The 22,816-nt window shown below is 37.8% G+C and overlaps 1 protein-coding gene across 1 annotated transcript in view; it reads right to left on the minus strand.

The window, feature by feature from the left end:
• The window catches only part of LOC103565460 (cytosolic beta-glucosidase), a 105,200-nt gene that overhangs the window by 66,995 nt on the left and 15,389 nt on the right, over positions 1 to 22,816 (minus strand). The window contains exon 2 of the mRNA XM_008541503.2: positions 2,410 to 2,637. Within this exon, the coding sequence (XP_008539725.1) occupies positions 2,410 to 2,637 (228 nt within the window). The remainder of the gene's footprint in view (positions 1 to 2,409; positions 2,638 to 22,816) is intronic.

The following is a 22,816-nucleotide window of genomic DNA, read 5'->3' on the forward strand; positions in this document are numbered from 1 at the left end:
TTCTGTCTTGGAATAGAAGACGACTCTAAAGAAGAGAAAACATTTGTGCTGGGCCTTAAGGGGAGGATGGACATTCAGCAGGTACAGTTGGGAGTTAAGGAAAGGCCATTCCAGGCAGGAGGGAGAATATAAGACAATTCCTCCAGAGCTGGCAAATTGCACAGTATGTTTAATAAGCAGCAGGCTGTGTGCTTGGGGAATTGCGTGGAGGAACTGCATGGACCGTACGCATGGGGGAATTCCAGCTTGTAATGCTTCAGAGGTGAGTTATGCCTAAGTAAAATAAAACCTGGAATGATATATGAAGGAGCGTAGACTGTACATTGAGGCTTGAAGTGACTGAAAAAAATTTTATCTTGCTTTGTTTTTAACAGGAGATGATGCAAGCCAATATGACTTGGGCAAAGCTTTAGAGAAATTGCTGTGGTGGTATTTTGTACAAGATTAAAGGACAGAGAAAGGAAGTGACAGTAGGTAGACCTGTCAAGGGTATATCAAAAAGTCCTTGATGAGAATAGTAAACACCTAAACTAGGGCAGGGGCAGAGAAGGTGGCTAGGAAGGGAGAAGTTAAAGAGACATAAGCAGAATAGATTGTATTTAGCAGCCAATTAGATATAGAAAGCAAAGAAAAGAGAAGATTCAAAGATTACTCTTAGTTTTTTGACCTTAGGAGTATGATGGTGCCAGAGAGAAGAGAAAGTACAGATGATGGATTAGGAAGGTAGAAAATTATGAGTTCATTTTTAAACTGAACAACAAATTAACTCATGTTCGAAGTCAAAAAATAAAACCAGCCAGTGATGTCAAGAAAGTAGACATTCAACCACCAGCAGTTAGTCACAGGGACAAATGTCTTTAGAATCAAGCAACGCACCTTCTAATCTTGTGTTGTCCCTATCTGGGGAGGCTACTCAAGGCCATATGATATACATGGGTCCATGGGTTATGGTTCCATTTCACAATGTAAAGATTACCCCATCTTACATAAAATGAGCTTTGGAAGTGCACAATTGTCCCAAAGAATTGTTATCACAGGTTGTTCTTACTATGTAGGAAATGAGACAACTTATTCAGAAAAAACCATTAGTATCAATGAGGACTCTTCAGGCTGGCAGTATGGTGAGGCAGGCAGGAGTCTTCATTCAGGCTCCTGCAAGTGCCCATCTTGCACTTGTGAGCCCTGAGAGTAAACACTGCCTTAAACTGTGCACTGAGGCACCTCACTTGCCTCCTCTGGTCCCAACCCTAGGAGTGGCGTGAAATCTTTTCCAGGACAAAGTAGCAATAAAGGTTCTTTATTAAGAAGGCATTGTGTTTTAATGCAGGGGTCACAAAACATTTTCCCATAAAGGACCAGACAGTAAATATTTGAAGTTTTGCAGTTCCTACGGTCTCTGTCTCAGCTACTTAATTCTGCCTTTGTAGTGGGAAAGCGACCATAGATGATATGTAATAAATTGGGTGTGTCTGTGTTGCAACAAAACTTTATTAACAAAAATAGGTGGGAGGCCAAATTTGGCCCTCAGGTCATTGTTGGCCAACCTTGTTGTGTGGAAGGAGCTAGCCAGACCTTAGCTTTAAATTCCAGATCCACCATTTACAAAATGTCTGGATTTGGACATACAGCTCTGTAAAACGTGATAATTACACCTTTTAGAAAACGTACGTAAAATGCTTCATTAGTAACAGACTTTCAAATAGAGCTGTAGTCTTTTTAATTCCAAGGCATGACACAAATGATAGCTAACACTTATTGAATGCTTTTATGATATACTAGCTATTGTGTAAAGCGTTTTACAAAGATTATTTCATTTAATCTTCCAATAATTCTCTGAAGTAGGGACGATTAGAGTATTCCCTTCTAGTTATGGGGAAACTGAGGCACCAAGAGATGCTTCCACAGATAGTGAGCGATGTCGCTGGCACTCAACCCCAAGTAAGTGGACTCCAGGTGCCTTGGTGCTAACCTCTGTGCGAGTTAATTAGCTCCACTAAGTCATGTCCAATTGAAAAGCTCAGAATCTTCTCAAGTTCTGCAGGGCTTTCATACTCACCACAGTGTAACACAACTGAAAATAATTAAATACACAACTGTTGGAAATTCACCTTCAGGTTAACACTCAAACAACATCTTACTTACAGAAATAAAACACTTATTCCAACTCCCTCATTGCCCAACTATTTCCCCCCCCCCCCCCCCCCGCAACAAAGATCTCTGGTTAAAGGAAACTGGAATATTATAGAGAAAGCTAGTGCAAACCCATTTCAAAAAATTTATCCTGTGATCACTCTAAAAACTTGCCATTGCAAAGCTACACTGCAGAATAGCATACTGGATTAATTATGCCAGACTGCAGCAATAACCTTGAATTAAAGCTGCAACCTTCTATTTTTAAGAAACACTTGCCTTTCTGGTTGATGAAACCTGTCGTCCCATCAGGTAACAGACGTGACCAGGAAAGAGAGAAGCGGTAATGAGTCAATCCAAGCTGTTTGATACATTTCAAATCTTCCTCCCACAGAGTGTAGCTGCCACAAGCTACATCGCCAGTCTGGTTCTTGAAAACTCTCTCTCCTCCCTGATGGGTGAATGTGTCCCAGACACTAGGGCCTTTTCCATCTGCATCCCAGCCTCCTGAGAAAAAGAAGAAAATGAAATGGTTACACTCTTGACATCAAGAGGCAGATGTGGAATGTAAATATTTGTCGGCAAAAGGACATACCTCGTTAACTCAATGTACCATATTTATAACTTTAAAATATGCCTTTAAAATAACATGCATGAGTGGGTTATGTGTTTAGCTGTCCTTGATCCCTGAAGCTTACTGGTGGCAAATGAAAAATTATTGCATAGTGCCGTCACATAGCAGGCTTTCATGGTTCATTATCTGAAGATGTCCCAGCTGGTAAACAGAGGCACGCCCCAGCTTATGAATGTCTGAGTTGAAAATATCTCCTCCTTGTAAACATTTCTCCTAGCCTTGACTGACATGCCTTGTCCTTGATGTGCATGATGGGGTCTTGGAAACTTATCTTTGGCCCTCTACACTTGAGCATTATTCTCCTGTTATCTGACAATGGGGATTGTGATGGCAATTATTGTGGGGAGGTGCTAGTTTCTGCCATTGCTGACATGGTAATGGTATCCTATAGTCATTCATTCATACCTCCATTAATTCAGCAAATGTTATGTGTCAGGCTCTGTGCTGAGCACAGGGGATACCAGGATGAACTCTGCTGTGCTTTCTGATCTTGGAGAACTTAGTTATAGGCAATTGCAAAACAGCCACTGTAAAAGCCCTTGCAAGAAAACCAGGGAGGGGTGTTTATCCAGATGTGGGCCAGAGTCAGAGGTCTCTTACAGAAGTGACTTCTAGACAGAAACCTAAAGAAAAAGTTGGATCATCAAGGTGAATTGCTGGGAAGTAGGGAGTGAGGGGGATAGAGAAAAGAAGAGCTAGGATCCTATTAACCCAGAGGTAAGAGACAGTGTTGCACATTAGAGGAACAGAAAATAAAAATCGCATTAGATTTGGAATATCTGTTCACATAGAAATTTTGTTTCAAATAGTAGTTAGAATCCATTTTATGGTATAAAGGATTAATTTTAAAAATCTCCTAACTCCCTAATTCCTCTTCTAGGTACATACCATGGAGAAACACTAATATATTTTCACAAAGAGATTACGTATATGAGATTATTGAGAAAGAGATGTCTATAGTAACAAAATCCTGGAAACACTTTACATCCTATCAACAAATAGAACAGATAATTAATTTGAAGCATATCCATAGAGAGGAAACACCAATCAACAGTTAAAGTGAATGAATCAGAGCACAGATAACCCTCTGCTATGGTCTGAATGTTTGTGTACCCCAAAATTCGTATGTTGAAATCCTAATGCCCAGTGTGATGTTATTAGGAGGTGGGGCCTTTGGGAGGTGCTTAGGTCATGGGAGTAGAACCCTCAAGAATGAGAGCAGTACTCTTATAAGGGAGACCCCACAGAGCTCCCCAGCCCCTTCGCCATGTAAGGATACAACAAGAAGTCTGTGATGGAGAAGAGGGCCTCACTTGGCCACGCTAGCACTCTGATCTCTGACTTCCAGCCTCCAGAACTGTGAGAAAAAAATGTTTGTTGTTTGTAAGCCACTCAGTTTGTGGTTGTGTTATAGCAGTCCAAATGGACTAAGACACCCTGAAAACTATAATGTTAAACAACAACACAAAATCAAGATTCAAAAGAATGTATACAAGGATGAACAAGGGAGCACAGAAGCTGTTTAGGGCAGTGAAACTATTCTGTATGATACTGTTGTGGTGGATACATGTCATTATACATATGTCAAAACCCATAAACTACGAGCTTGAGTTAATAACATATCGATATTCATTCATCAATTGTAACATATATGCCACACTAATGCAAGATATTAATAGAAGAAGAAACTGAAGGAATGGGTTATGTAATAACTATACTTTCTGCTCAATTTTTCTGTAAACCTAAAATTGCTCTAAAATATAAAGTCTACTAATTTAAAAAAGAATATGTATCTAATATGTTTATCATGTTTTGTGTATTTAAAAATATGTAAAACAATCCATGGTTCTTCTGAACATATAGATATGAGGTAAACATATGGCAACATGCCTGGGAATAATAAAATTAGGCTAATGGTTACCTTTGGGGAGAAAAAGGGGGGAAATGGAACCAGAGAGGAGTATACGGTGTCTGTGATTGCATCTCATGTTTCATTTCTTAAACTGGGTAAAATGTGTGTGGAGGGACTGTTTATTATTATTGTTATTATTATTCAAAGTCCTTCTTATATGCATAAAATATTTCATAGCGATTTTTATATAAGAAAGGAGGTCACAGCTAGAGTAAAGTAGACTAAGGCAATTATAGGAAGGTCTTTAAGGTCCTCATTCAGCATCTACTTACTCATATTTTGTGCACAATTCTAACAGGATTAAATATAGTCACTAGTCCAACAAAAAGGCAGCATAAGCAATAAGTTATGGGAAGGAATCATGGAGAGATGGGAGAGACTGCTGAAAGGATAAGCTGTGACAAAGCAAACATGACCACTGATACCAAGGTAAGATACTACATACCTATACAAAGAAGTCGTGCATGTTAAAAAGTATTGTGCTCTGGAGCAATGTAACATAGTGGCAAAAAGGTTTATATATTCCAATGGCTCACAAATTATATCTATATATATATGTGGTTTAGAGGCATGGAGGAAAAAGAATTCTGGTATTCAATCTTAGAATAAAACAGGCATGAACACTAAAACACAATTTTGGTCAAGTACAGTGCTCATAGTTTCAGATAATGTTTAATAAATGGAGAAGTTTGATCCAGAGAACTTAGGCAGTGATGTGCTAGTAAATAGTAACTGGCTATATGTTTAAAAATATATATACATACTTATATGTATACACATGTTTATTATAAATTTTATTGATATAAGGGATTTGTAATATACAATTTCCAAATAATAACATGCAACGCTCTTTCTGCAAATTCCGTATGGCCAATTGATTCTCATAGAACGCTCTTTTAGATTTTTGCCAAACTTTTATTTTAGTAGCCGACCTACACTTGCAACCTGACAAATGTGTGTAGTTCTCACATGAATGTTGGCTGATATTTTTGCTAAAGTTAACAGGCAAGATGAAAGGAAAACAACCTAGATGTACCAGAATTTCACTGTTCGTCAGGAACATGAGCCAGTTCTTTGCTGAAGTGGATAATAGTTTTCAAACACTGAAAGAATATTTCCTCAAATGTTTTGTCCTACTCACGATCTAACAATTACAGACATGACACACTTTTAAGTTTAGTCTGCATTACTAACATTTTCTTTAACATTTTCTTAGACCTAGACAACTAACAAAACAATAAATCAAATACTGACTTGTAGCACTTGCCAGTTTCTGTGGTGTAAATACTTCCATCACAGCTAATTTCAAGCAAATAATGAGATAGCACTGAAAACAGAGCTGTGAAAAGATAAGCAGTACTACACCATTATATAGTATTTTCTACAGATACAAGAAATGTAAATCACCTCAAGGGCATAGATAATAAAATGTAATAAAATAATTAAGAATTAATGATTTGGAGTATTTGTTACCTTTGTTTTTAAGATAAAGCACCTACTTGTAAGTTTCCATAATTTAATTTTTAATAATGGCTGTGTTTAAGAATCAACTCACAAAATTGCTGAAAATTTAACAACAGGCACTGGTGAGCCAGTACCAGCAGGCCTCACCACATCACCAATCAGAGACTTATCTAAATTTACACTGTTACCAAGTAGCAGAGCCGAGATGTGTATCCAGATCTGCCTGATCTTGAAGCCTAAGTCCTTCCACTCAACTGCACTTAGTAATAACGACTCTGAGTGATGAAGGAAGAGTCAACTGATGCCCATGCTACTCAATCTGTAAGGCTTAAGAAGGGCACACCACAATCCGTACATTTTGGGAAGCACTCCTTCGATAGTGCCTAAAACAAATTCTGACAATTTTAAAAGGTAAATGTCAGTTAACAGAAAAATGTACTTATGTGAAGTAGCTCATTCTACATGTATACTAGCTAGATGAAGCATATCTAAGCAACATTATTTCTGTGAGAAACTACAGGGGCTGGTCCAGTGGTGTAGTGGTTAAGTTCGCCAGCTCTGCTTTCATGGCCCGGGTTTGCCAGTTCGGATCGTGGGTGCGGACCTACACACTGCTCATCAAGCCATGCTGTGGCGGCATCCCATGTAGCAGAACTAGAATGACTTAGATCTAGGATATACAACTATGTGCTGTGGCTTTGGGGAGAAAAAAAAAAATGAAAGAGGAGGATTGGCAACAGATGTTAGCTCAGGGCTAATCTTCCTCACCAAAAAAAAGTATACCTTAAAAAATATTAGTTTGCATCTTAAAAAAAAGAGAGAAACTAGAATTTGAACTGAAAATTACCACTATCATAGAAATTTTGATTAAAAAAATATATAGTGGCTGGTACTTATTGACACCTTAATGTAAATTTTGCTGAATGAATGATATTAACTCACTTGTTCATTAGGGGTTTTCTCTGGCTGCAATTTTGTCCATGTTCTAAAAGTATAACTGTCCTTTTTGATGAACAAGACTACCATGTCCAGGTGGACTACATACCCTGAGCCGTCCTTTAAACAGCTACAATTGCTGGATGAAACATAGGAAATATACTTCTAAATGCACCATTGATCTGGCAGGATGTTAGGTAACCCAAAAACAAAGTGAGAGAGGAAATTCACAGGCATAAGTGAGCAGTGAAGCAGGCTTTTGTCCTGAGAGCATCTGCCAACCCAGATGAACTAAGCTTTAATTTTAATGGCCTTGTGGGACAAGGAGAAAGGAGACAAAGTCACCAAAAGTGGGAGGTTCTTATATTGTTTAGAAGGAGACCTAAGATATGGACATTTTTATCTATTACATTTTTGTATCCAGGTCAAAATTTCTAGAGTAGGCACTTAAAGAAAAAAATGGAATTTATAGAAACATCCATAGGAAGGTCTATGCCAGGTTCTCTCTAAGCATTTTACATATATCAACCCTTCCCAATGATACAGTGAAGTAACTGCCATTATTATCCCATTTTCAGATAGGGAAACTGAGAAATGAAGAGGGTAAGTAACTTGGCCAGATTAGTACACACTAAAGCTGAAATTCTAACTCAGACAGTTGATCTCCAGAGCTGATATTCTTGACCATTAAGTCCGCTGGGGAAAACTAAATAAACCAAAAAGAGGGTATGGAAAAATCAGAAAAATAAACATAGAAAGGGCAAGAAAAATAAAAGCATAAAATAAGATGGTAGGACAAGATACAAGTTATCACTCATAACAATATAAGTCAGTGGACTAAACTCCTCAAAAGACAAAGATTGTCAGACTAGATATAAAAAAAAAAACAATCCAGCCATACGCTCTTTACTGATATGCCTAAGACATAAGAATATAGAAAAATTGAAAGTCAAAATATGGAAAAAGATATCCCTGTCCCTTTGCCCCCCCCAAAAAAGCAAAAGACCTCCAAGGAAAAACAGTATTACTGGAGATGATATGGGTCACTAAATAATGACAACACTCTTTTAAATATGTATGCACCTAAGAATCTGGTTCCAAAATATGTGTAGCAAAAATTGACACAACTAAAAACCAAAATTGACAAGTCCATCTCCATAATGGGAAATTTTAATTAACCTGGGTTCTATCAAACATTTAAAAAACAAAACTCTACTCTTGCACAAATTACTCCAGAAAATTAAAAAGGAAGAATTCCTCAACTCATTTTATGTGGCTGGAATATTCTTGATTCCAAAACCAGAAAATAGCACTACAAAAAAGGAAAAATTATAAGCCAATCTCACTCATAAATACAGTCGTAAAAATAGGTAGAGATATGGAAGATTAAAAAATATTTTTAATTAAATTTTTTTTTAATTTTAAAATTTAAATTGAACTTTAAGGATAAAAACTATAATGCCTGAGATGAAAGATACACTGAATGAGATTAATAGCAAATTGAACATTGTAGAAGAAAAGATTAGTGCACTTGAAGACATAGCAATAGAAACTTTCCAAAACGAAACACAGAAAGAAAAAAACTCAAAACATAAACAGAGGATCAGTGACCTATGGGACAACTTTAATCTGCTTAATATACATGAGATCGGAATCACCAAAGGAGAACAAAGGGAGGGGACATAAAAAATATTTGAAGAAATAATGGCTGAAAATTTTTTTAAATTGATGAAAACTATAAATCCATAGATCCAACTCAATGAACCCCAGGCACAAGACAAATGAAGAAAAATAGGCCAAACCACATCATAATCAAATTGCTCAAAACCAGTGATGAAGAGAAAAATATTAAAAGTTGCCAGAGGAAAAAGGTGTATAATTTTTCGTAAGATTTTATTTTTCCTTTTTCTCCCAAAGCCCCTCAGTGCATAGTTGTGTATTTTTAGTTGTGAGTCCTTCTACTTGTGGCAAGTGGGATGCCGCTTCAGCATGGCTTGATGAGCGGTGCCACATCCACACCCATGATTCAAAGTGGCGAAACCCTGGGTCACTGAAGCAGAGCGTGCAAACTCAACCACTCCACCACGGGGCCGGTCCCATGATATTTTGAAGAACAAATATAAGCACAGCAGATTTGTTGTCAAAAGACAATGCAAGCAGGACGACAATGGAATGACATCTTTAAAATAATGAAAGGGAAAAAAATCTGCCTAACTAGAATTCTATACCTGGAAAAAATGTTTCAAAAATGAATGCTTATGACTTTTTCACACGTACAAAAGTTCAAGGAATTCATCACCAGCAAACCCTCACTTCAAGAAATTAAGGAAAGTCCTTCAGGCAGATGGCAATGGACACCAGATGGAAGTATGGCTCTACACAAAGGAACAAAGAGCAGCAGAAAAAGGAAACTATATAAGATTTTTTAAATTATTTAAATCTCTTTAATAGATAATTTATTGTTTAAAGAAAAATAATAACATATAGGTATAGGGGTTATAACATATATAGGTATAAAATTTATGACAACAGTAACACAAAAGCCAAGAGGGAAGAAACGGAAGTAGGCCATTGTAAGTCTTCGATTACACAGGAAGTGGTATAATACCACTTGAAGGTAGACCGTAACAAGTTAAAGATGTGTGCTATAAATCCAACAGGAAACACTAAAATGACAAAACAAAGAGTTATAGCTAATAAGCCAGCAAAGAAAGCACAATGGAATCATAAAAAATAACCTGAAAAAGACAGAAAAAGAGGGAAGTGAGAATAAAAGACAGATGGAACAAACAGAAAACAAACAGCAAGATGGCAGATTTAAACCTAACCATATCAATAATATCATTAAATGCAAATGAATCTACACAACCCAACTAAAAGGCAGAGATTATCAGATTGGATAAAAACATGAAACTCAGCTCTCTACTGCCTACAAGAAATCCACTTTAAATATAAAGACAAAAGAAGGTTAAAAATGACAGGATGAAAAAAATATACCATGCTAACACTAATCAAAGCAAACTGGAGTAGCTATATTAATACCAGTGTAGGTTTCAGAGCAGGAATATTACCAGGTATAAGGAAAGTCATTTCATAACATTAAAGGAGTCAATTTATCAAGAGGACTTACAATCCTAAATGCTTATACACTAATAACAGAGATTCAAAACACATGAAGCAAAAACTGATAGAACTGCAAAAACTAAGCAAATCCACAATTACATGAGGATATTTCAATTAAAAAGACTGACAAGACTGTAGAAAAAAGGACAAAAGACGTGAACAGTTCCTTCACAGAAGGAGAAACACATGGCTGGTAAACATTTTTAAAAATACAAGAGATCATTAAAATTCTGGGAAATGCAAATGGAAACCACAATGAGATACCATTCTACACCCACACAGTTGGCACAAATTTAAAAGTTGGGCAATATCAAGCCTTAGAGAAATTGTTGCATGGCAGGAATGTTTACACACCACTGGTAGGAGAAAAATGTGCAAATATCTAGTAAAGTTGAGGAAACACATATACCAAAAGTCAGTAATTTACATATGAGCCTATACTCTGTTTCTACAAATGTGGACCAGTAGACATATATAGCCACGACTGCAGCAACAACAACAACAAAAACCACACAAAAATTATCTTTGTCAAGACAATGAATCAATGAATGAATAAATAAACCGTAGAATAATAACACACTGAAAGACTATGCAGGAATAAGAATGAGCTACAACTCTATAGATCAACATAAATAAATCTCTCAAATATAATATTGAGAAGGAAAAAGCAAGTTCTTAAAATAAACAATATATTTCCAATTATATACAGTCTGCCCTCCACATGCCCGGTTCCTCATCCTTGGATTCAACCAACTGCAGATGGAAAGGCCTTCATGATCACGTCTGTACTGAACGTGTACAGACTTTTTTTTCTTGTCATTATTCCCTAAACAAGACAGTATAACAACTATTTGCATAGCATTTACATTGTAGTAAGTATTATAAATGATCTAGAGATGATTTAAAGTATATGGGAGGATGCACATAGGTTATATGGAAATGCAACACCATTTTATGTAAGGGACTTGAGCATCCACGGATTTTCATATATGCAGAGGTCCTGGAACCAATTCTGTGAGGATGCCAAGGGACGACTGTAATGTCCAAAACATATAAAACTAAATAATAAATTGTTTATTTATACATTCTCTTGTGCTAAAACCATAAAGAAAAGACAGGAATTAATAAATGCAAAATTCATTTTAGTAGACACCTCTGGACAGGGGTTAAAGAGACAATATTAAAGATGGGTCTTAGAAATATGACGAGTATGTGCATATCATTTTTATTTTTTATACTATACACACAAGTTATAAATATTATTTTATCTATTGTTTATCTAAAACACTAATTTCATAATACATTTCATTGTTCACAGTGAAGGCCATGTATTGAGTGCTAGCTCCCCGTCAGTCCTACACCAACAATGTACATTGGTCATCTCACTCTTTCCCTCACATAACTGTTAGAAGATGTTGTTTGTTGTTAAGGCCATGAAGTGGATCCTAGTGTCTAGCAACGCTGTGTACAGCAGAGGGGAACCTTCCTTGGTCTTTTTTTTTTTTTTAAGGTAACATCGGTTTAAAGCATTATATAAATTTCAAGTGTACATTATTATATTTCGATTTCTGTGTAGATTACATCATGTTCACCACCCAAAGACTAATTACCATCCATCACCAGACACATGTGCCTAATCACCTTTATCTCTCCTCCCTCCTCCCTTCCCCTCTGGTAACCACAAATCCACTCTCTGTCTCTATGTGTTTGTTTGTTGTTGTTTTTATCTTCTATTTATGAATGAGATCATATGGTATTTGACTTTCTCCATTTGACTTATTTCACTTAGCATAATACCCTCAAAGTCCATCCAGGTTGCAAATGGCAAGATTTTGTCTTTGTCTATAGTTGAGTAGTATTCTATTCTGTATATATACCACATAATCTTTATCCATTCATCCTTTGATGGGCACCTAGCTTGCATCCAAGTCTTGGCTATTGTGAATAATGCTGCAATGAACATAGGGGTGCATGTATCTTTACGCATTCATGTTTTCATGTACTTTGGATAAATACCCAGCAGTGGAATAGCTGGATCGTATGGTAGTTCTATTAAGTTTTTGAGAAATCTCCATACTGTTTTCCATAGTTGTTGCACCAATTTGCATACTCACCAGCAGTGTGTGAGAGTTTCTTTTTCTCCACATCCTCTCTAACACTTGTTATTTCTTGCCTTGTTATTTACAGCCATTCTGACAGGCGTGAGGTGATATCTCATTGTAGTTTTGATTAGCATTTCCCTGATAATTAGTGATATTGAACATCTTTTCATGTACCTGTTGGCCATCTGTATACGTTCTTTGGGGAAACGTCTGTTCAGATCATTTTCCCATTTTTTAATTGGGCTGTTAGTTTTTTTGTTGTTGAGACATATGAGTTCTTTATTTATTTTGAATATTAACCCCTTATCAGATATATGGTTTGCAAATATCTTCTCCCAATTGTTAGGCTGTCTTTTCGTTTTGTTGATGGTTTCCTTTGCTGTGCAGAAGCTTTTTAGTTTGATGTAGTCCCGTTTGTTTATTTTTTCTGTTGTTTTCCTTGCCTGGTCAGACACAGTACTTGAAAAGATACTGCTAAGACCGACGTCAAAGAGCTTGTTTTCTTGTAGAAGTTTTATGGTTTCACGTGTTACATTCAAGTCTTTAATCCATTTTGAGTTAATTTTTGTGCATGGCGTAAGAATAATGGTCTACTTTTATTCTTTTGCATGTGGCTGTCCAGTTTTCCCAACACCATTTATTGAAGAGACTTTCCTTTCTCCTTTGTATGTTCTTGACTCTCTTGTCAAAAATTAGCTGTCCATAGATGAGGGTTTATTTCTGGGTTCCCAATTCTGTTCCATTGATCTGTGTGTCCAGTTTTGTCCCAGTACCATGCTGTTTTGATTACTATAGCTCTGCAGTATATTTTGAAATCAGGGAGTGTGATACCTCCAGCTTTGTTCTTTTTCTCAGGGTTCCTTTGGCTATTTGGGGTCTTTTGTTGTTCCATACAAATTTTAGGATTCTTTGTTTTATTTCTGTGAAAAATGTCATTGGAACTTTGATAGGGATTGCATTAAATCTGTAGATTGCTTTAGGAAGTATGGACATTTTAACTATGTCAATTCTTCCAATCCAAGAACATGGAATATCTTTCCATTTCTTTGTGTCTTCTTCAATTTCTTTCAACAAAGTTTTACAGTTTTCAGTGTACAGGTCTTTCAGCTCTTTTGTTAAATTTATTCCTACATATTTTATTGTTGTTGTTGCAATTGTAAGTGGGATTATATTCTTAATTTCTCTTTCTGCTACTTCATTATTAGCATATAAAAATGCAACTGATTTTTCTATGTTGATTTTGTATCCTGCAACTTTACTGTATTCGTTTATTATTTCTAATAGTTTTTTGGTGAATTCTTTAGGGTTTTGTATATATAAAATCTTATCATCTGCACATGGTGACAGTTTCGCTTCTTCCTTTCCAATTTGGATCTCTTTTATTTCTTTTTTTTGCCTCACTGCTCTGGCTAGGACTTCTAATACTATGTTAAATAAGAGGGGCAAAAGTGGGCATCCTCATCTGGTTCCTGTTATTAGAGGGATAGCTTTCAGTTTTTCTCCATTGAGTATGATATCAGCTGTGGGTTTGTCATATATGGTCTTTATTACGTTGAGGTACTTTCCTTCTATACCCATTTTACTCAGAGTTTTTTTATCTGCCTGGTCTTTTTGCGCCAGCCTCTCATCTTCTGGTGTTATATCAGACAATGCTTTGCTGCTATTCTTAGGGTTTAATGACCAAATTTTCAGAAGTGTGTGGCTATATTTTTCTTCTTAGCCTGTCTTAGTCTGGAAGCTCTGTTGAAACATGTCCACCATGAGTTACCCTGTAGATATTTGAAATAGTGGTGGCATAGCTTTCAGCATCACAGCAATACACAGCCACTGTAGCAAGACAGGTGGTGTGGTTCTCTGACCGGGGAACAAACCTGGGCCATGGCATTGAGAGTATTGAAACCGAATATTAACCACTAAACCACCATTAGAAGTTGTACTATTAATTATTACTGATAAGAACAAAAGGATAAAGATTGACTAACTTTCCCAAGATCACATAGCTAATAACTGTGAATATCAAAACATGACACACCAGTCCTACCCATATGGACATCAACAGGTTAAACTCCTTCAAGTTTTTTACTTATAACATAGATGAGTCCTGGACAAAATGAATCTTTCTTTGTGAATTAATGTTTCATTCCACCTTCATACATTTCACAAATAATCATTGCATATCCACTTTCCTTTGAGAATCTCACAACCTAGTGGATATCAGACAAACTCTTAGACTACATTAAGATAAAAGTTGTATGAAGATCATGTAAAAACACTACAAGGAGGGTCAAGAAGCAAGCACTCAAGAATCACTTCTGTCATTGGGAGTTGGATAGACTTGCCCAAGAGAAAACGTTTAAGGCAGGTGTTGAAAGATAAGTAAGAGTTCTCACAGTGGCTCCAATGAGGGGAAAGCAAATGCATAATTCAGTGGCAATGCTGAGGGTGAACTGGAGAAAGAAGGAAAGAAGGGCCCAAAGACCAGTTAGCAGGTTATGGCAATATTTTTGGCAAGAAATGATAAGCTCCTGTGTTTTATTTTTTAGTAATTTGGAAGAAAATAACATTGTCTCTGAAATTCCCACCATATTATGACATAGAAGGAATTCCTGCAAAAATGTAGAATATTGATATTACCTACAAACCTAAATATCAAAGACTCCCAAGGCTGCAAAGTACAATGAAAAGAGTACAGGCTCTAAAACCAGGCATAGCTAACTTTAAGTCCTGTCTCTACCCCTTACTTGACTTCTCTGTAGGTAAAGTGGGAGGATAATAGCTACTTCATGGAGCTCTAGTAAAAATCAACTGAGTCAAAGCAAAAGTGAACAGCAGGGTACATGCAGATAGGATGTACTCAACCAGTGTTAGTTTCTTCCTCTTCTAGACTCAATGCAGTGAACACTAGCTACATTTACACAGAAAATAACCAGCTCCTTTTTTTCTTTCTTCCCTCTGTGGCCTGTTCTTGATATGCACATGTAGGAAACATTCTGACTAGAAATATCTACAAACTTGCCCATGATTAAGAATCAAGCGTCTGGGCTGGTATGACTTAGTCTACAGGGCCCTTAGCTTCCTGACTGACAAGCCATCATTACAAATGGTGTCATGTCACTTTTACTTTTGCCTCGACAATGCCCTTTGAGAGGACATACACCTATATAGTCCTCAGTCCTCCACGCAGAGGAAATCATGTCAAGTAAAAATAAATAAATAAGTATGTATGTGTGTGTGTGTGTGTGTGTGTGTATATATACTCTTCCTTCAAAGCCCAAAATGACATTACCACATGACCTCTTTTCGGAAGCATTCGCTGACTCCCACCATAATCACGCCCTCTTCAGTGCACACATTGTACGATTAACACACGTGTTGAGTCATCTTTAAAAATATCTTTTGCCTCCTTTACACTTTGAGCTCTCTCAAGGCAGAGTCCAGTTTTCACTTGCTTATCTGTCTCTCCAGTAGGAAGAATGGTGTACAGAAATAGTAAGTGCTGAGTAAAATGCTTTTTGTGTGGGATGCTTAGCATAAAATAGAAATATTGATGTTTGCTATCTCATTGCTTCACAGAGATATGCAGAAGTTATCTTCATGTTTGTAAGTTATTGCAAGTTATTTACTCGAAGGTGAAATATGGTAAAAATTCAAGCAATTACCATTTATAAGTTATGACATGGTGTGCTTTCAGACAAAAATATTTGTTTATTTTTACAACTAACATGCAAGTGTACCAGACATAATTATTCTATGTGAAGCTCTGAGGTTGTGGTGAGCAAAGGTTCTCTGATCTAGAAGCATTGGTCCGTGCCCAGAGATAATTCAGAAGGGACAAGAATGCCCAAAGTAACAAGAAAACGACCATACTGCATGGAAATGCACTTCACTATCATGTCACAGGAGGATGGACGGTTCCAGAAAAGATGTCTCCAAGAAAGAAAAAAAGGGAACTGATAAAGCATCTGATGTGTTTGAACATGTCAAGAAGCAATTTACATTTCTGGCAGACAATGTGGGGAGGAATTAGTGAAAGAATCACAGAATAGGAACAACAGCAAAAAAGCCAATTATTAACTCTCAGGCAAGGCCAAAACTGTACAAGAAAAGCAGTTCAATCACAGGACGTTAGATGATTCAGTTGTGCACAATGGTTACATAAAACAGTGATCTAAAAACTGAATGGCGATTTAACAAAATTTGTTAAATAACCAAATAGGAAAAATGGAGAAGAGAAAGTTTGCTTTGTGAGTATGATGCTGTAAGCGGGCTTTAAAAAACTCACGTAACAGAAAGTTAATATGTTATATTTTCGATTAGAACATCAAATAATAGCTGTATATGCATGCTATGTAAACGCATAGAAGTAAGTACCAGAAAAAGATAGCGAAAAGACTTAAAAGTATTGGCTTTGGGAAAAATAAATAAGTAGGTAGGAGTGACATAAAAGACATTTCTTTGTTGGGTGTTATAACTCTCACAGTACTATTTGAATTTTAAACTATGCACCTATGTTACTAAGGTAAGTTTAAAATTAAGCTAGAAAAATAAAGATAACCACAAGAGAAGAGAAATTGTATGCCTAGTCCCAAACCAGTGAGCACTGGTTCACGCTTAGGGGTGGCATGACCCCAGAAGGAGGCATGTGGAAATGTGCAGGTTGCTCTTGAATGTCCCAGTGACTCGGGTGCTACTGATGTCTAGTGGCAGCGCCAACAATGCGGTCCTGCCAAATGCAGGCCACACAACCCGGAAATGGCCGGATCAAATACCGACAGCCCCTCCACTGGGAAACCCTGCACTAGATGGGAAAAAGAGTAAAGAAAAATATAATGTGGGGGAGCAGAAGAGAAGGGAAAAAAGCAAAGGGAACTATTGTATTAGAAAATATAAAATAATAATGTGGCAGAAAAATGTTGAAACATTGGTAACCATAAAAATCATAAATCCATTAAATACTCCTGTTTGAATAAAAGACAAGGTGAAGAAGAAAAAATATTTACCATGTAAATACTGATAAAAAATAAAGTAAATTTAGCAAATTAATATCTTATAAAAATGAATACAAAGAAAAAGCATTAAATGAGATAAAGAGAAATATTCTCATATTAACAAAGGCTACAGTTCACCTAAACTAAATAGTAACCATGAACTTTTGTGCATTTAACAATAGAGTTTTGAAATATATAAGAAAAAACTTGCCATAAAGGCAGGGATACACTGAAAACTCCACTAATATAGTGAGAGACTCTCAGAAATTGACTAAGAGAGAATTTGATTAGCATAGTTCACAAATTTATCCTCTTATAGACAGATGGCCATGTATGACTTTATACATATAGGTATACATGTAAATACATGTGTATATACATATGACACACACACACACATACAAAAGAGAGACAGAGATTGTTACTCAACGACAGAAAATTATTCAAACAGCCCTGAAGTATTCACAAATATAAAATTCATGCAGACTACCTTCTCTGACAATTAAACAAAAAAAGAGGAAAAAAGGAAAGAAGAAAGATTAACAACAAAAGAATAAGCCAATTTCTCCACTTGGTTTTAATTCTAACTAAATCTCGTCATAAACAGAAAATAGAAGCAGAATGACTTTTAAGGAAAGATACATCTTTAAAATTATCTTAAGAAAAGGCAAAATCTGAAAACAAACATCTTTAATGCAGCTAAATGCTTTAAAACAGACTTTTCCTCAACAGATGGAGGCTGAGGTACGGGGCTGGATTCCTATAGGAGAGAGGAAGTGAGGAGCCGGAGCAGACAGTTTCACCAGCATCTAGGATACTAGGATACATAGACCCAGCAATGGGAAGGTCTCTGAAGAAGCCACAGACATGGCTGTGAGAAAAAGAATCAGCTCTAAAGATCTGCCCGAATCAGAGGTTGTGAAACCACCTTGAGAACTTTCCTTTTTATTACCTTGCCTTCAACCAGGTCAACCAGGTTCAACCAGGTCAGCAGCCTTGGTAAACAAGGGGAAATAAGTGAGGCAGGGGGGAAAAGATGATGACCACATCCCCCCTCCAGTATAGCTAGGCAAGCGAATTAACCCTAAGTCAGATTTTGAGTTTTAACTATTTCACAGATTAATTATTCTAAATACCAAAATGAGACTGTGTTTTGCCAGTGAAAGTGGCTACATGTATCAGCCACGGTCCCAGCAGGAAACAGATGGCATTCAAACTGGGTAATCAAGGAAAGTTTCATAAAAGGACCTTTTACAATGGCGTGAGCAGGGTTTGGGGAAAGCAACAAGGCATGGTGCAGTACCTGGGAGCTTGCAACAGCAGGAAGTCATTAGCACCCCGGAAGGGACTAGGGACAGAATGTTTCCAAATCCTGTAGAGAGTAGCGGCTTACAGAGGGCTGCCTGGCAGGAGAGGAGGCCTTTAGCGGAGGGACCCAGCCAACCCACTGCAATCCAGCAGGGAAGGTACTGGAAGAATAAATACCTCGGCTTCTCTCTCTCCTCCCACCTGGACTCTGTCTCCTACTAATGCTTCCCATTGATCAAGTCCAAACCAAAGCCAAAGGAAAATGCCATCCATATAGGTTGGCGGCCCAAGGCCAAGAGCAGGGAAAGGTGACAGTGGGCCTGGATGAGCAAAGAGAAAATATCCAGTACACAATAAGACCTCAGGCTACCAAAGAAACAGAGCCCACCTGCGTTTTCTCCTAAAGGGAAGGGAAGAGCTACCCCCACTAAGTCAGTGTGAAGGGACACTGGGAAAAAAACAGTTACTGTAAGAGCGTGCCCTGAGTGTCCTACTTGTGGACTGTGCCGGTATAATGTATAACAGAACGTGATTATAATTTAACTACTGATTTAGTATTTTAGGGAAGTGATAAATTCTTCTAGGAATAAATAGTGAGAGGGAATATTTCAGTCCTGGCTCAGGGACGCAACCTTCTGGACCTCAACCCCGTATGTGTCGCATTGTTGTTTTCTGATGATAGTCATGTCTTTAGCTACAAAGACGTCTCAGGCTCCCTCTTCATTTACTTCTGTTCTGCGTAACATATGCAACTTTTTGTCTTAACTGCTTTTGCCTCTTCTATTCTATTGCAATTATTCTTTTATCTTTCAATTAAGTCTCTTTGCATTCAGCCATTTATGCATCGAATCACTCTATCTAGTGAAAGACATTTTTCTCCGTCTTTGAAGGGAAACCTCGACTCTTCTTTTCATCCATAAGAGCATTGCAGTAATCTCAGCTGGCTTCAGCTTCTGATTGCTACTATGCTAATACGAGCCACGTTTGGAAGGATGGAACAGAATACTGGAAAAAGCATCTTGATAATAATAACAGCTATCTTTGATTAAGCCCTTACAATGGGCTTGGCACTTTGGCAAGCACTTTACATGTGCAGGGAAGGAAAAAAGTTTTCCTTGACCCTCTAAGGGTCCCTGGCTGAGTCTGAAAATTAGACTGACAAAGACAGATTAACGGGAGAAAAGCATACAAATGTATTTAACATAAGTGTTACATGATGTGGCAGCATTCATAAGGAAATGAAGACCCAAAGAAATGGTTAAACCTGAGTATTTTTACGCTAGGTTTGATGAAGAGTGGCTAGTCGTGGAGGAATATGATAGGTCAAGGAGTATGAGGCAAGTGCAGTAATTGGGGGATCCTTAGCAAGGCCCCCCAGTGTCCCTCTGTCTTCAGAGATGAGGAGGCTCCTTTTCCCCGGGTATAGTGAGGGCAACTCTCACAGGAGGGTTTTATGACCTGTTTCCAAGGGGAAAGTCAGAGTCACCTTCCTGTTCCTCCACTGTCTCAAACTCCTTCCAATCCTGAGGTGCCATATATTGAGATAGTGTCTCCTGAACCCCATCATATGCTTCATACCTTCTGATTCTACCCCCCTTAAACATGAGGAATCGAAGGTTTCCTTGAGTTTAAGGATTTAGAGATTACAGCGATGGTAACTAGTGAAATTAAAACTGTTAAGTATAACTGAACAGACCATGCTCTTGACTGCATTCTGTGGCTTTTCAATTCATATTTTCCACATGCTAATTTATCTCAACGCCTTATTATCACTGTGACCTCAGAGAACTCACTCCTCCTCTCTATGCCTCAGTTTCCTTATCTGCCAAAGGAATGATAATAACCCCTGGGTGTTCCTATTTGGCAGAGTGGTTGAGAACATTTATTGGATGCCTTACTGAGTTGATGCGTTTAAAACTGACTTGTCAGGGGCAGTGTATAGTTGCTGTTGTTAGCACACAGTTTTTGTACCTACGACTAGGCTCTCTCCTGTAAGAAGAGACCTCAGAGTCACTAGCTCCTTTAGGAACCCACGTTGTCTTCCCGGCTCCTGGAGGACTACAGTCCTGGTTCTCTTTTCTGGCCTAGCTGACCGCCTGGCCGCATCAGCTCTCCAGGCCAGTGACCACTCAGACCTGTTGGGTGTGCCCAGAGAATCCTGCCCACACAGCGATGCGGTTTCTCGGATGCCTGCATTCGGTCGTCACTCTGGCCTCTCAGCAGCTCGAGAAGAGCATTCATCCTGTTCCAGAACTTTTGGACAGGAAGAAATGGCTCCTGGATAAAATACACTGTAAAAGCTGTCCCCTAGGAACAAGTATTTTTCTCACTGGCCTTCTTTCTGTTTCTCTTAAAAAAATAATAATAAAGTTCTCTTATTTCATAACTATGGGATAAGGGATCAAACATCAGTGCTTAAAATGCAAAAGGTGCCCTACATTCAAACTGCTGTGGCTTAGAAGAAACATCCTTCGCAACATATAAATCCTTTAACTCTTTCCTGCCTCTGCTGCATGAAAATTACAAACAGAACCATGCTATTAATCTGTGACTTCCTAGTTACATGATGTGAGACATAAAATATCCCAAGAAACCTCGATTCCTGAGGATTTGCCTGGCCTGATTCCAGAAGCAAATGAACCCAAGAAGTTTTTTTTTTCTTTTGGTGAGGAGGATTGGCCCTGAGCTAACATCTGTTGCCAATCTTCCACTTTTTGCTTGAGGAAGATTGTCACTGAGATAACATTGGTGCCAGTCTTCCCCTACTTTGTATGTGGGATGCCACCACAGCATGGCTTCATGAGGAGTGTGTAGGTCTGTGCCCAGGATCCAAACCCAAGAACCCCAGGAAGTCGAAGTAGGGTGAGCAAACGTAACCACCATGCCAACAGGCCAGCCCCAACCCAAGAATTTTATAAACACTAACTCAATTCTTGTTATTTTTTTATTAACCAGAAATCACAGATTTTCATTGGACAAGCAAAAAACTGGCCTCCCTAAATCCACTTTTTGAATTGGGCCAGGTAAATCAATTCTTTTTGTCAGTTAAATTCAAACCTCTTATTTTAATTAATCCCATTTTGATATATTTTCTAGAATAAATAAATAAACCTGGAATTTGTGAAAATGGGCTAATGGCATCCTTTTATGACTAATAAAAATCAGAAGCTTCAGAGTCAGCTGGATCTTTGTTTTGTCAACAAAACTTATGGATCATATGATGCTGCAGATACTGAGGCAGGACTCAGCGACTGGATCCTACTTTCCATTTCCCAAGCGGAGTGAGAAGAGCTGGCAGTGGGTGCAGTGGAGAGCTTGACCTGAAGAGAGGGGGGTCATATCCAGACATTAGCACTTAAAGGATGTCTAACAGTGCAAGAACCCCTGACAACCTCTCTAAGCAGAAATATGGGTTTATTTTTTTTTTTCTGTAATTAAAAAAAGAATTCTAGAACCCCCACATACTAATTCACCCTGGACAACTTAACTTCTTTGAGTCTGTGTCCTCATCTGTAAAAAGGGAATAATTATATAGGAAGTATGTAAAATGTCTGGCATGGTGGCAAATAGCAGTTGTTACAAAGGGCACCTATTGTTGTTGTTGCTATTATTCCTGTCATTCCCAAGATAACAAGCTTTTTCTATACGTGATTTTGTTTTTGTACATCTCATTAGACTTGCTAAGGTATATTTAGATTCATGCAATATATCCAAACACATTTAATGGCAGGCTATGTCATAAAGCAACTCTGCTATAGTTGCTCTTTTAGAAAAATGCTGTTCAGAATCAATGTCTCATAGACATTAAAAGCCCAACTTGAGGTATTATTGAGTCATAGTCCATTGCCTGAGGAGACTAGAACCATCCATCCCCCACAGACAGGTCTACAGCTGGTACCTACGGGTCTTGCTAAATCTGTATGTGATCTAGGTGTTGTATACTTGAAATGGTTAATTACGAGAGTAGGGGAATCTGAAATGTCACAGCAAGTTCTTCTTGGCCCACTGTCACGTTTCATGAATTCCTGTGCTGAACCCATTTGAATGAAGCAGTGACCCAATCCAAGCAAATTGCTTCTGTGCCTCTATCTCCTGTCACCTATTTATGTCCCAATACATCTGCATTGCGTGGCTCAGTAAGATCCATTAAGTCCTTGGGCAGTGTTTATGGCTAATTTTTTTCTTTTTTCTGTGAGGCTCAGATTTCTCACAACAAAGT

The sequence above is a fragment of the Equus przewalskii genome, chromosome 3, assembly GCF_037783145.1.
Source record: "Equus przewalskii isolate Varuska chromosome 3, EquPr2, whole genome shotgun sequence".
Lineage (NCBI taxonomy): Eukaryota > Metazoa > Chordata > Mammalia > Perissodactyla > Equidae > Equus > Equus przewalskii.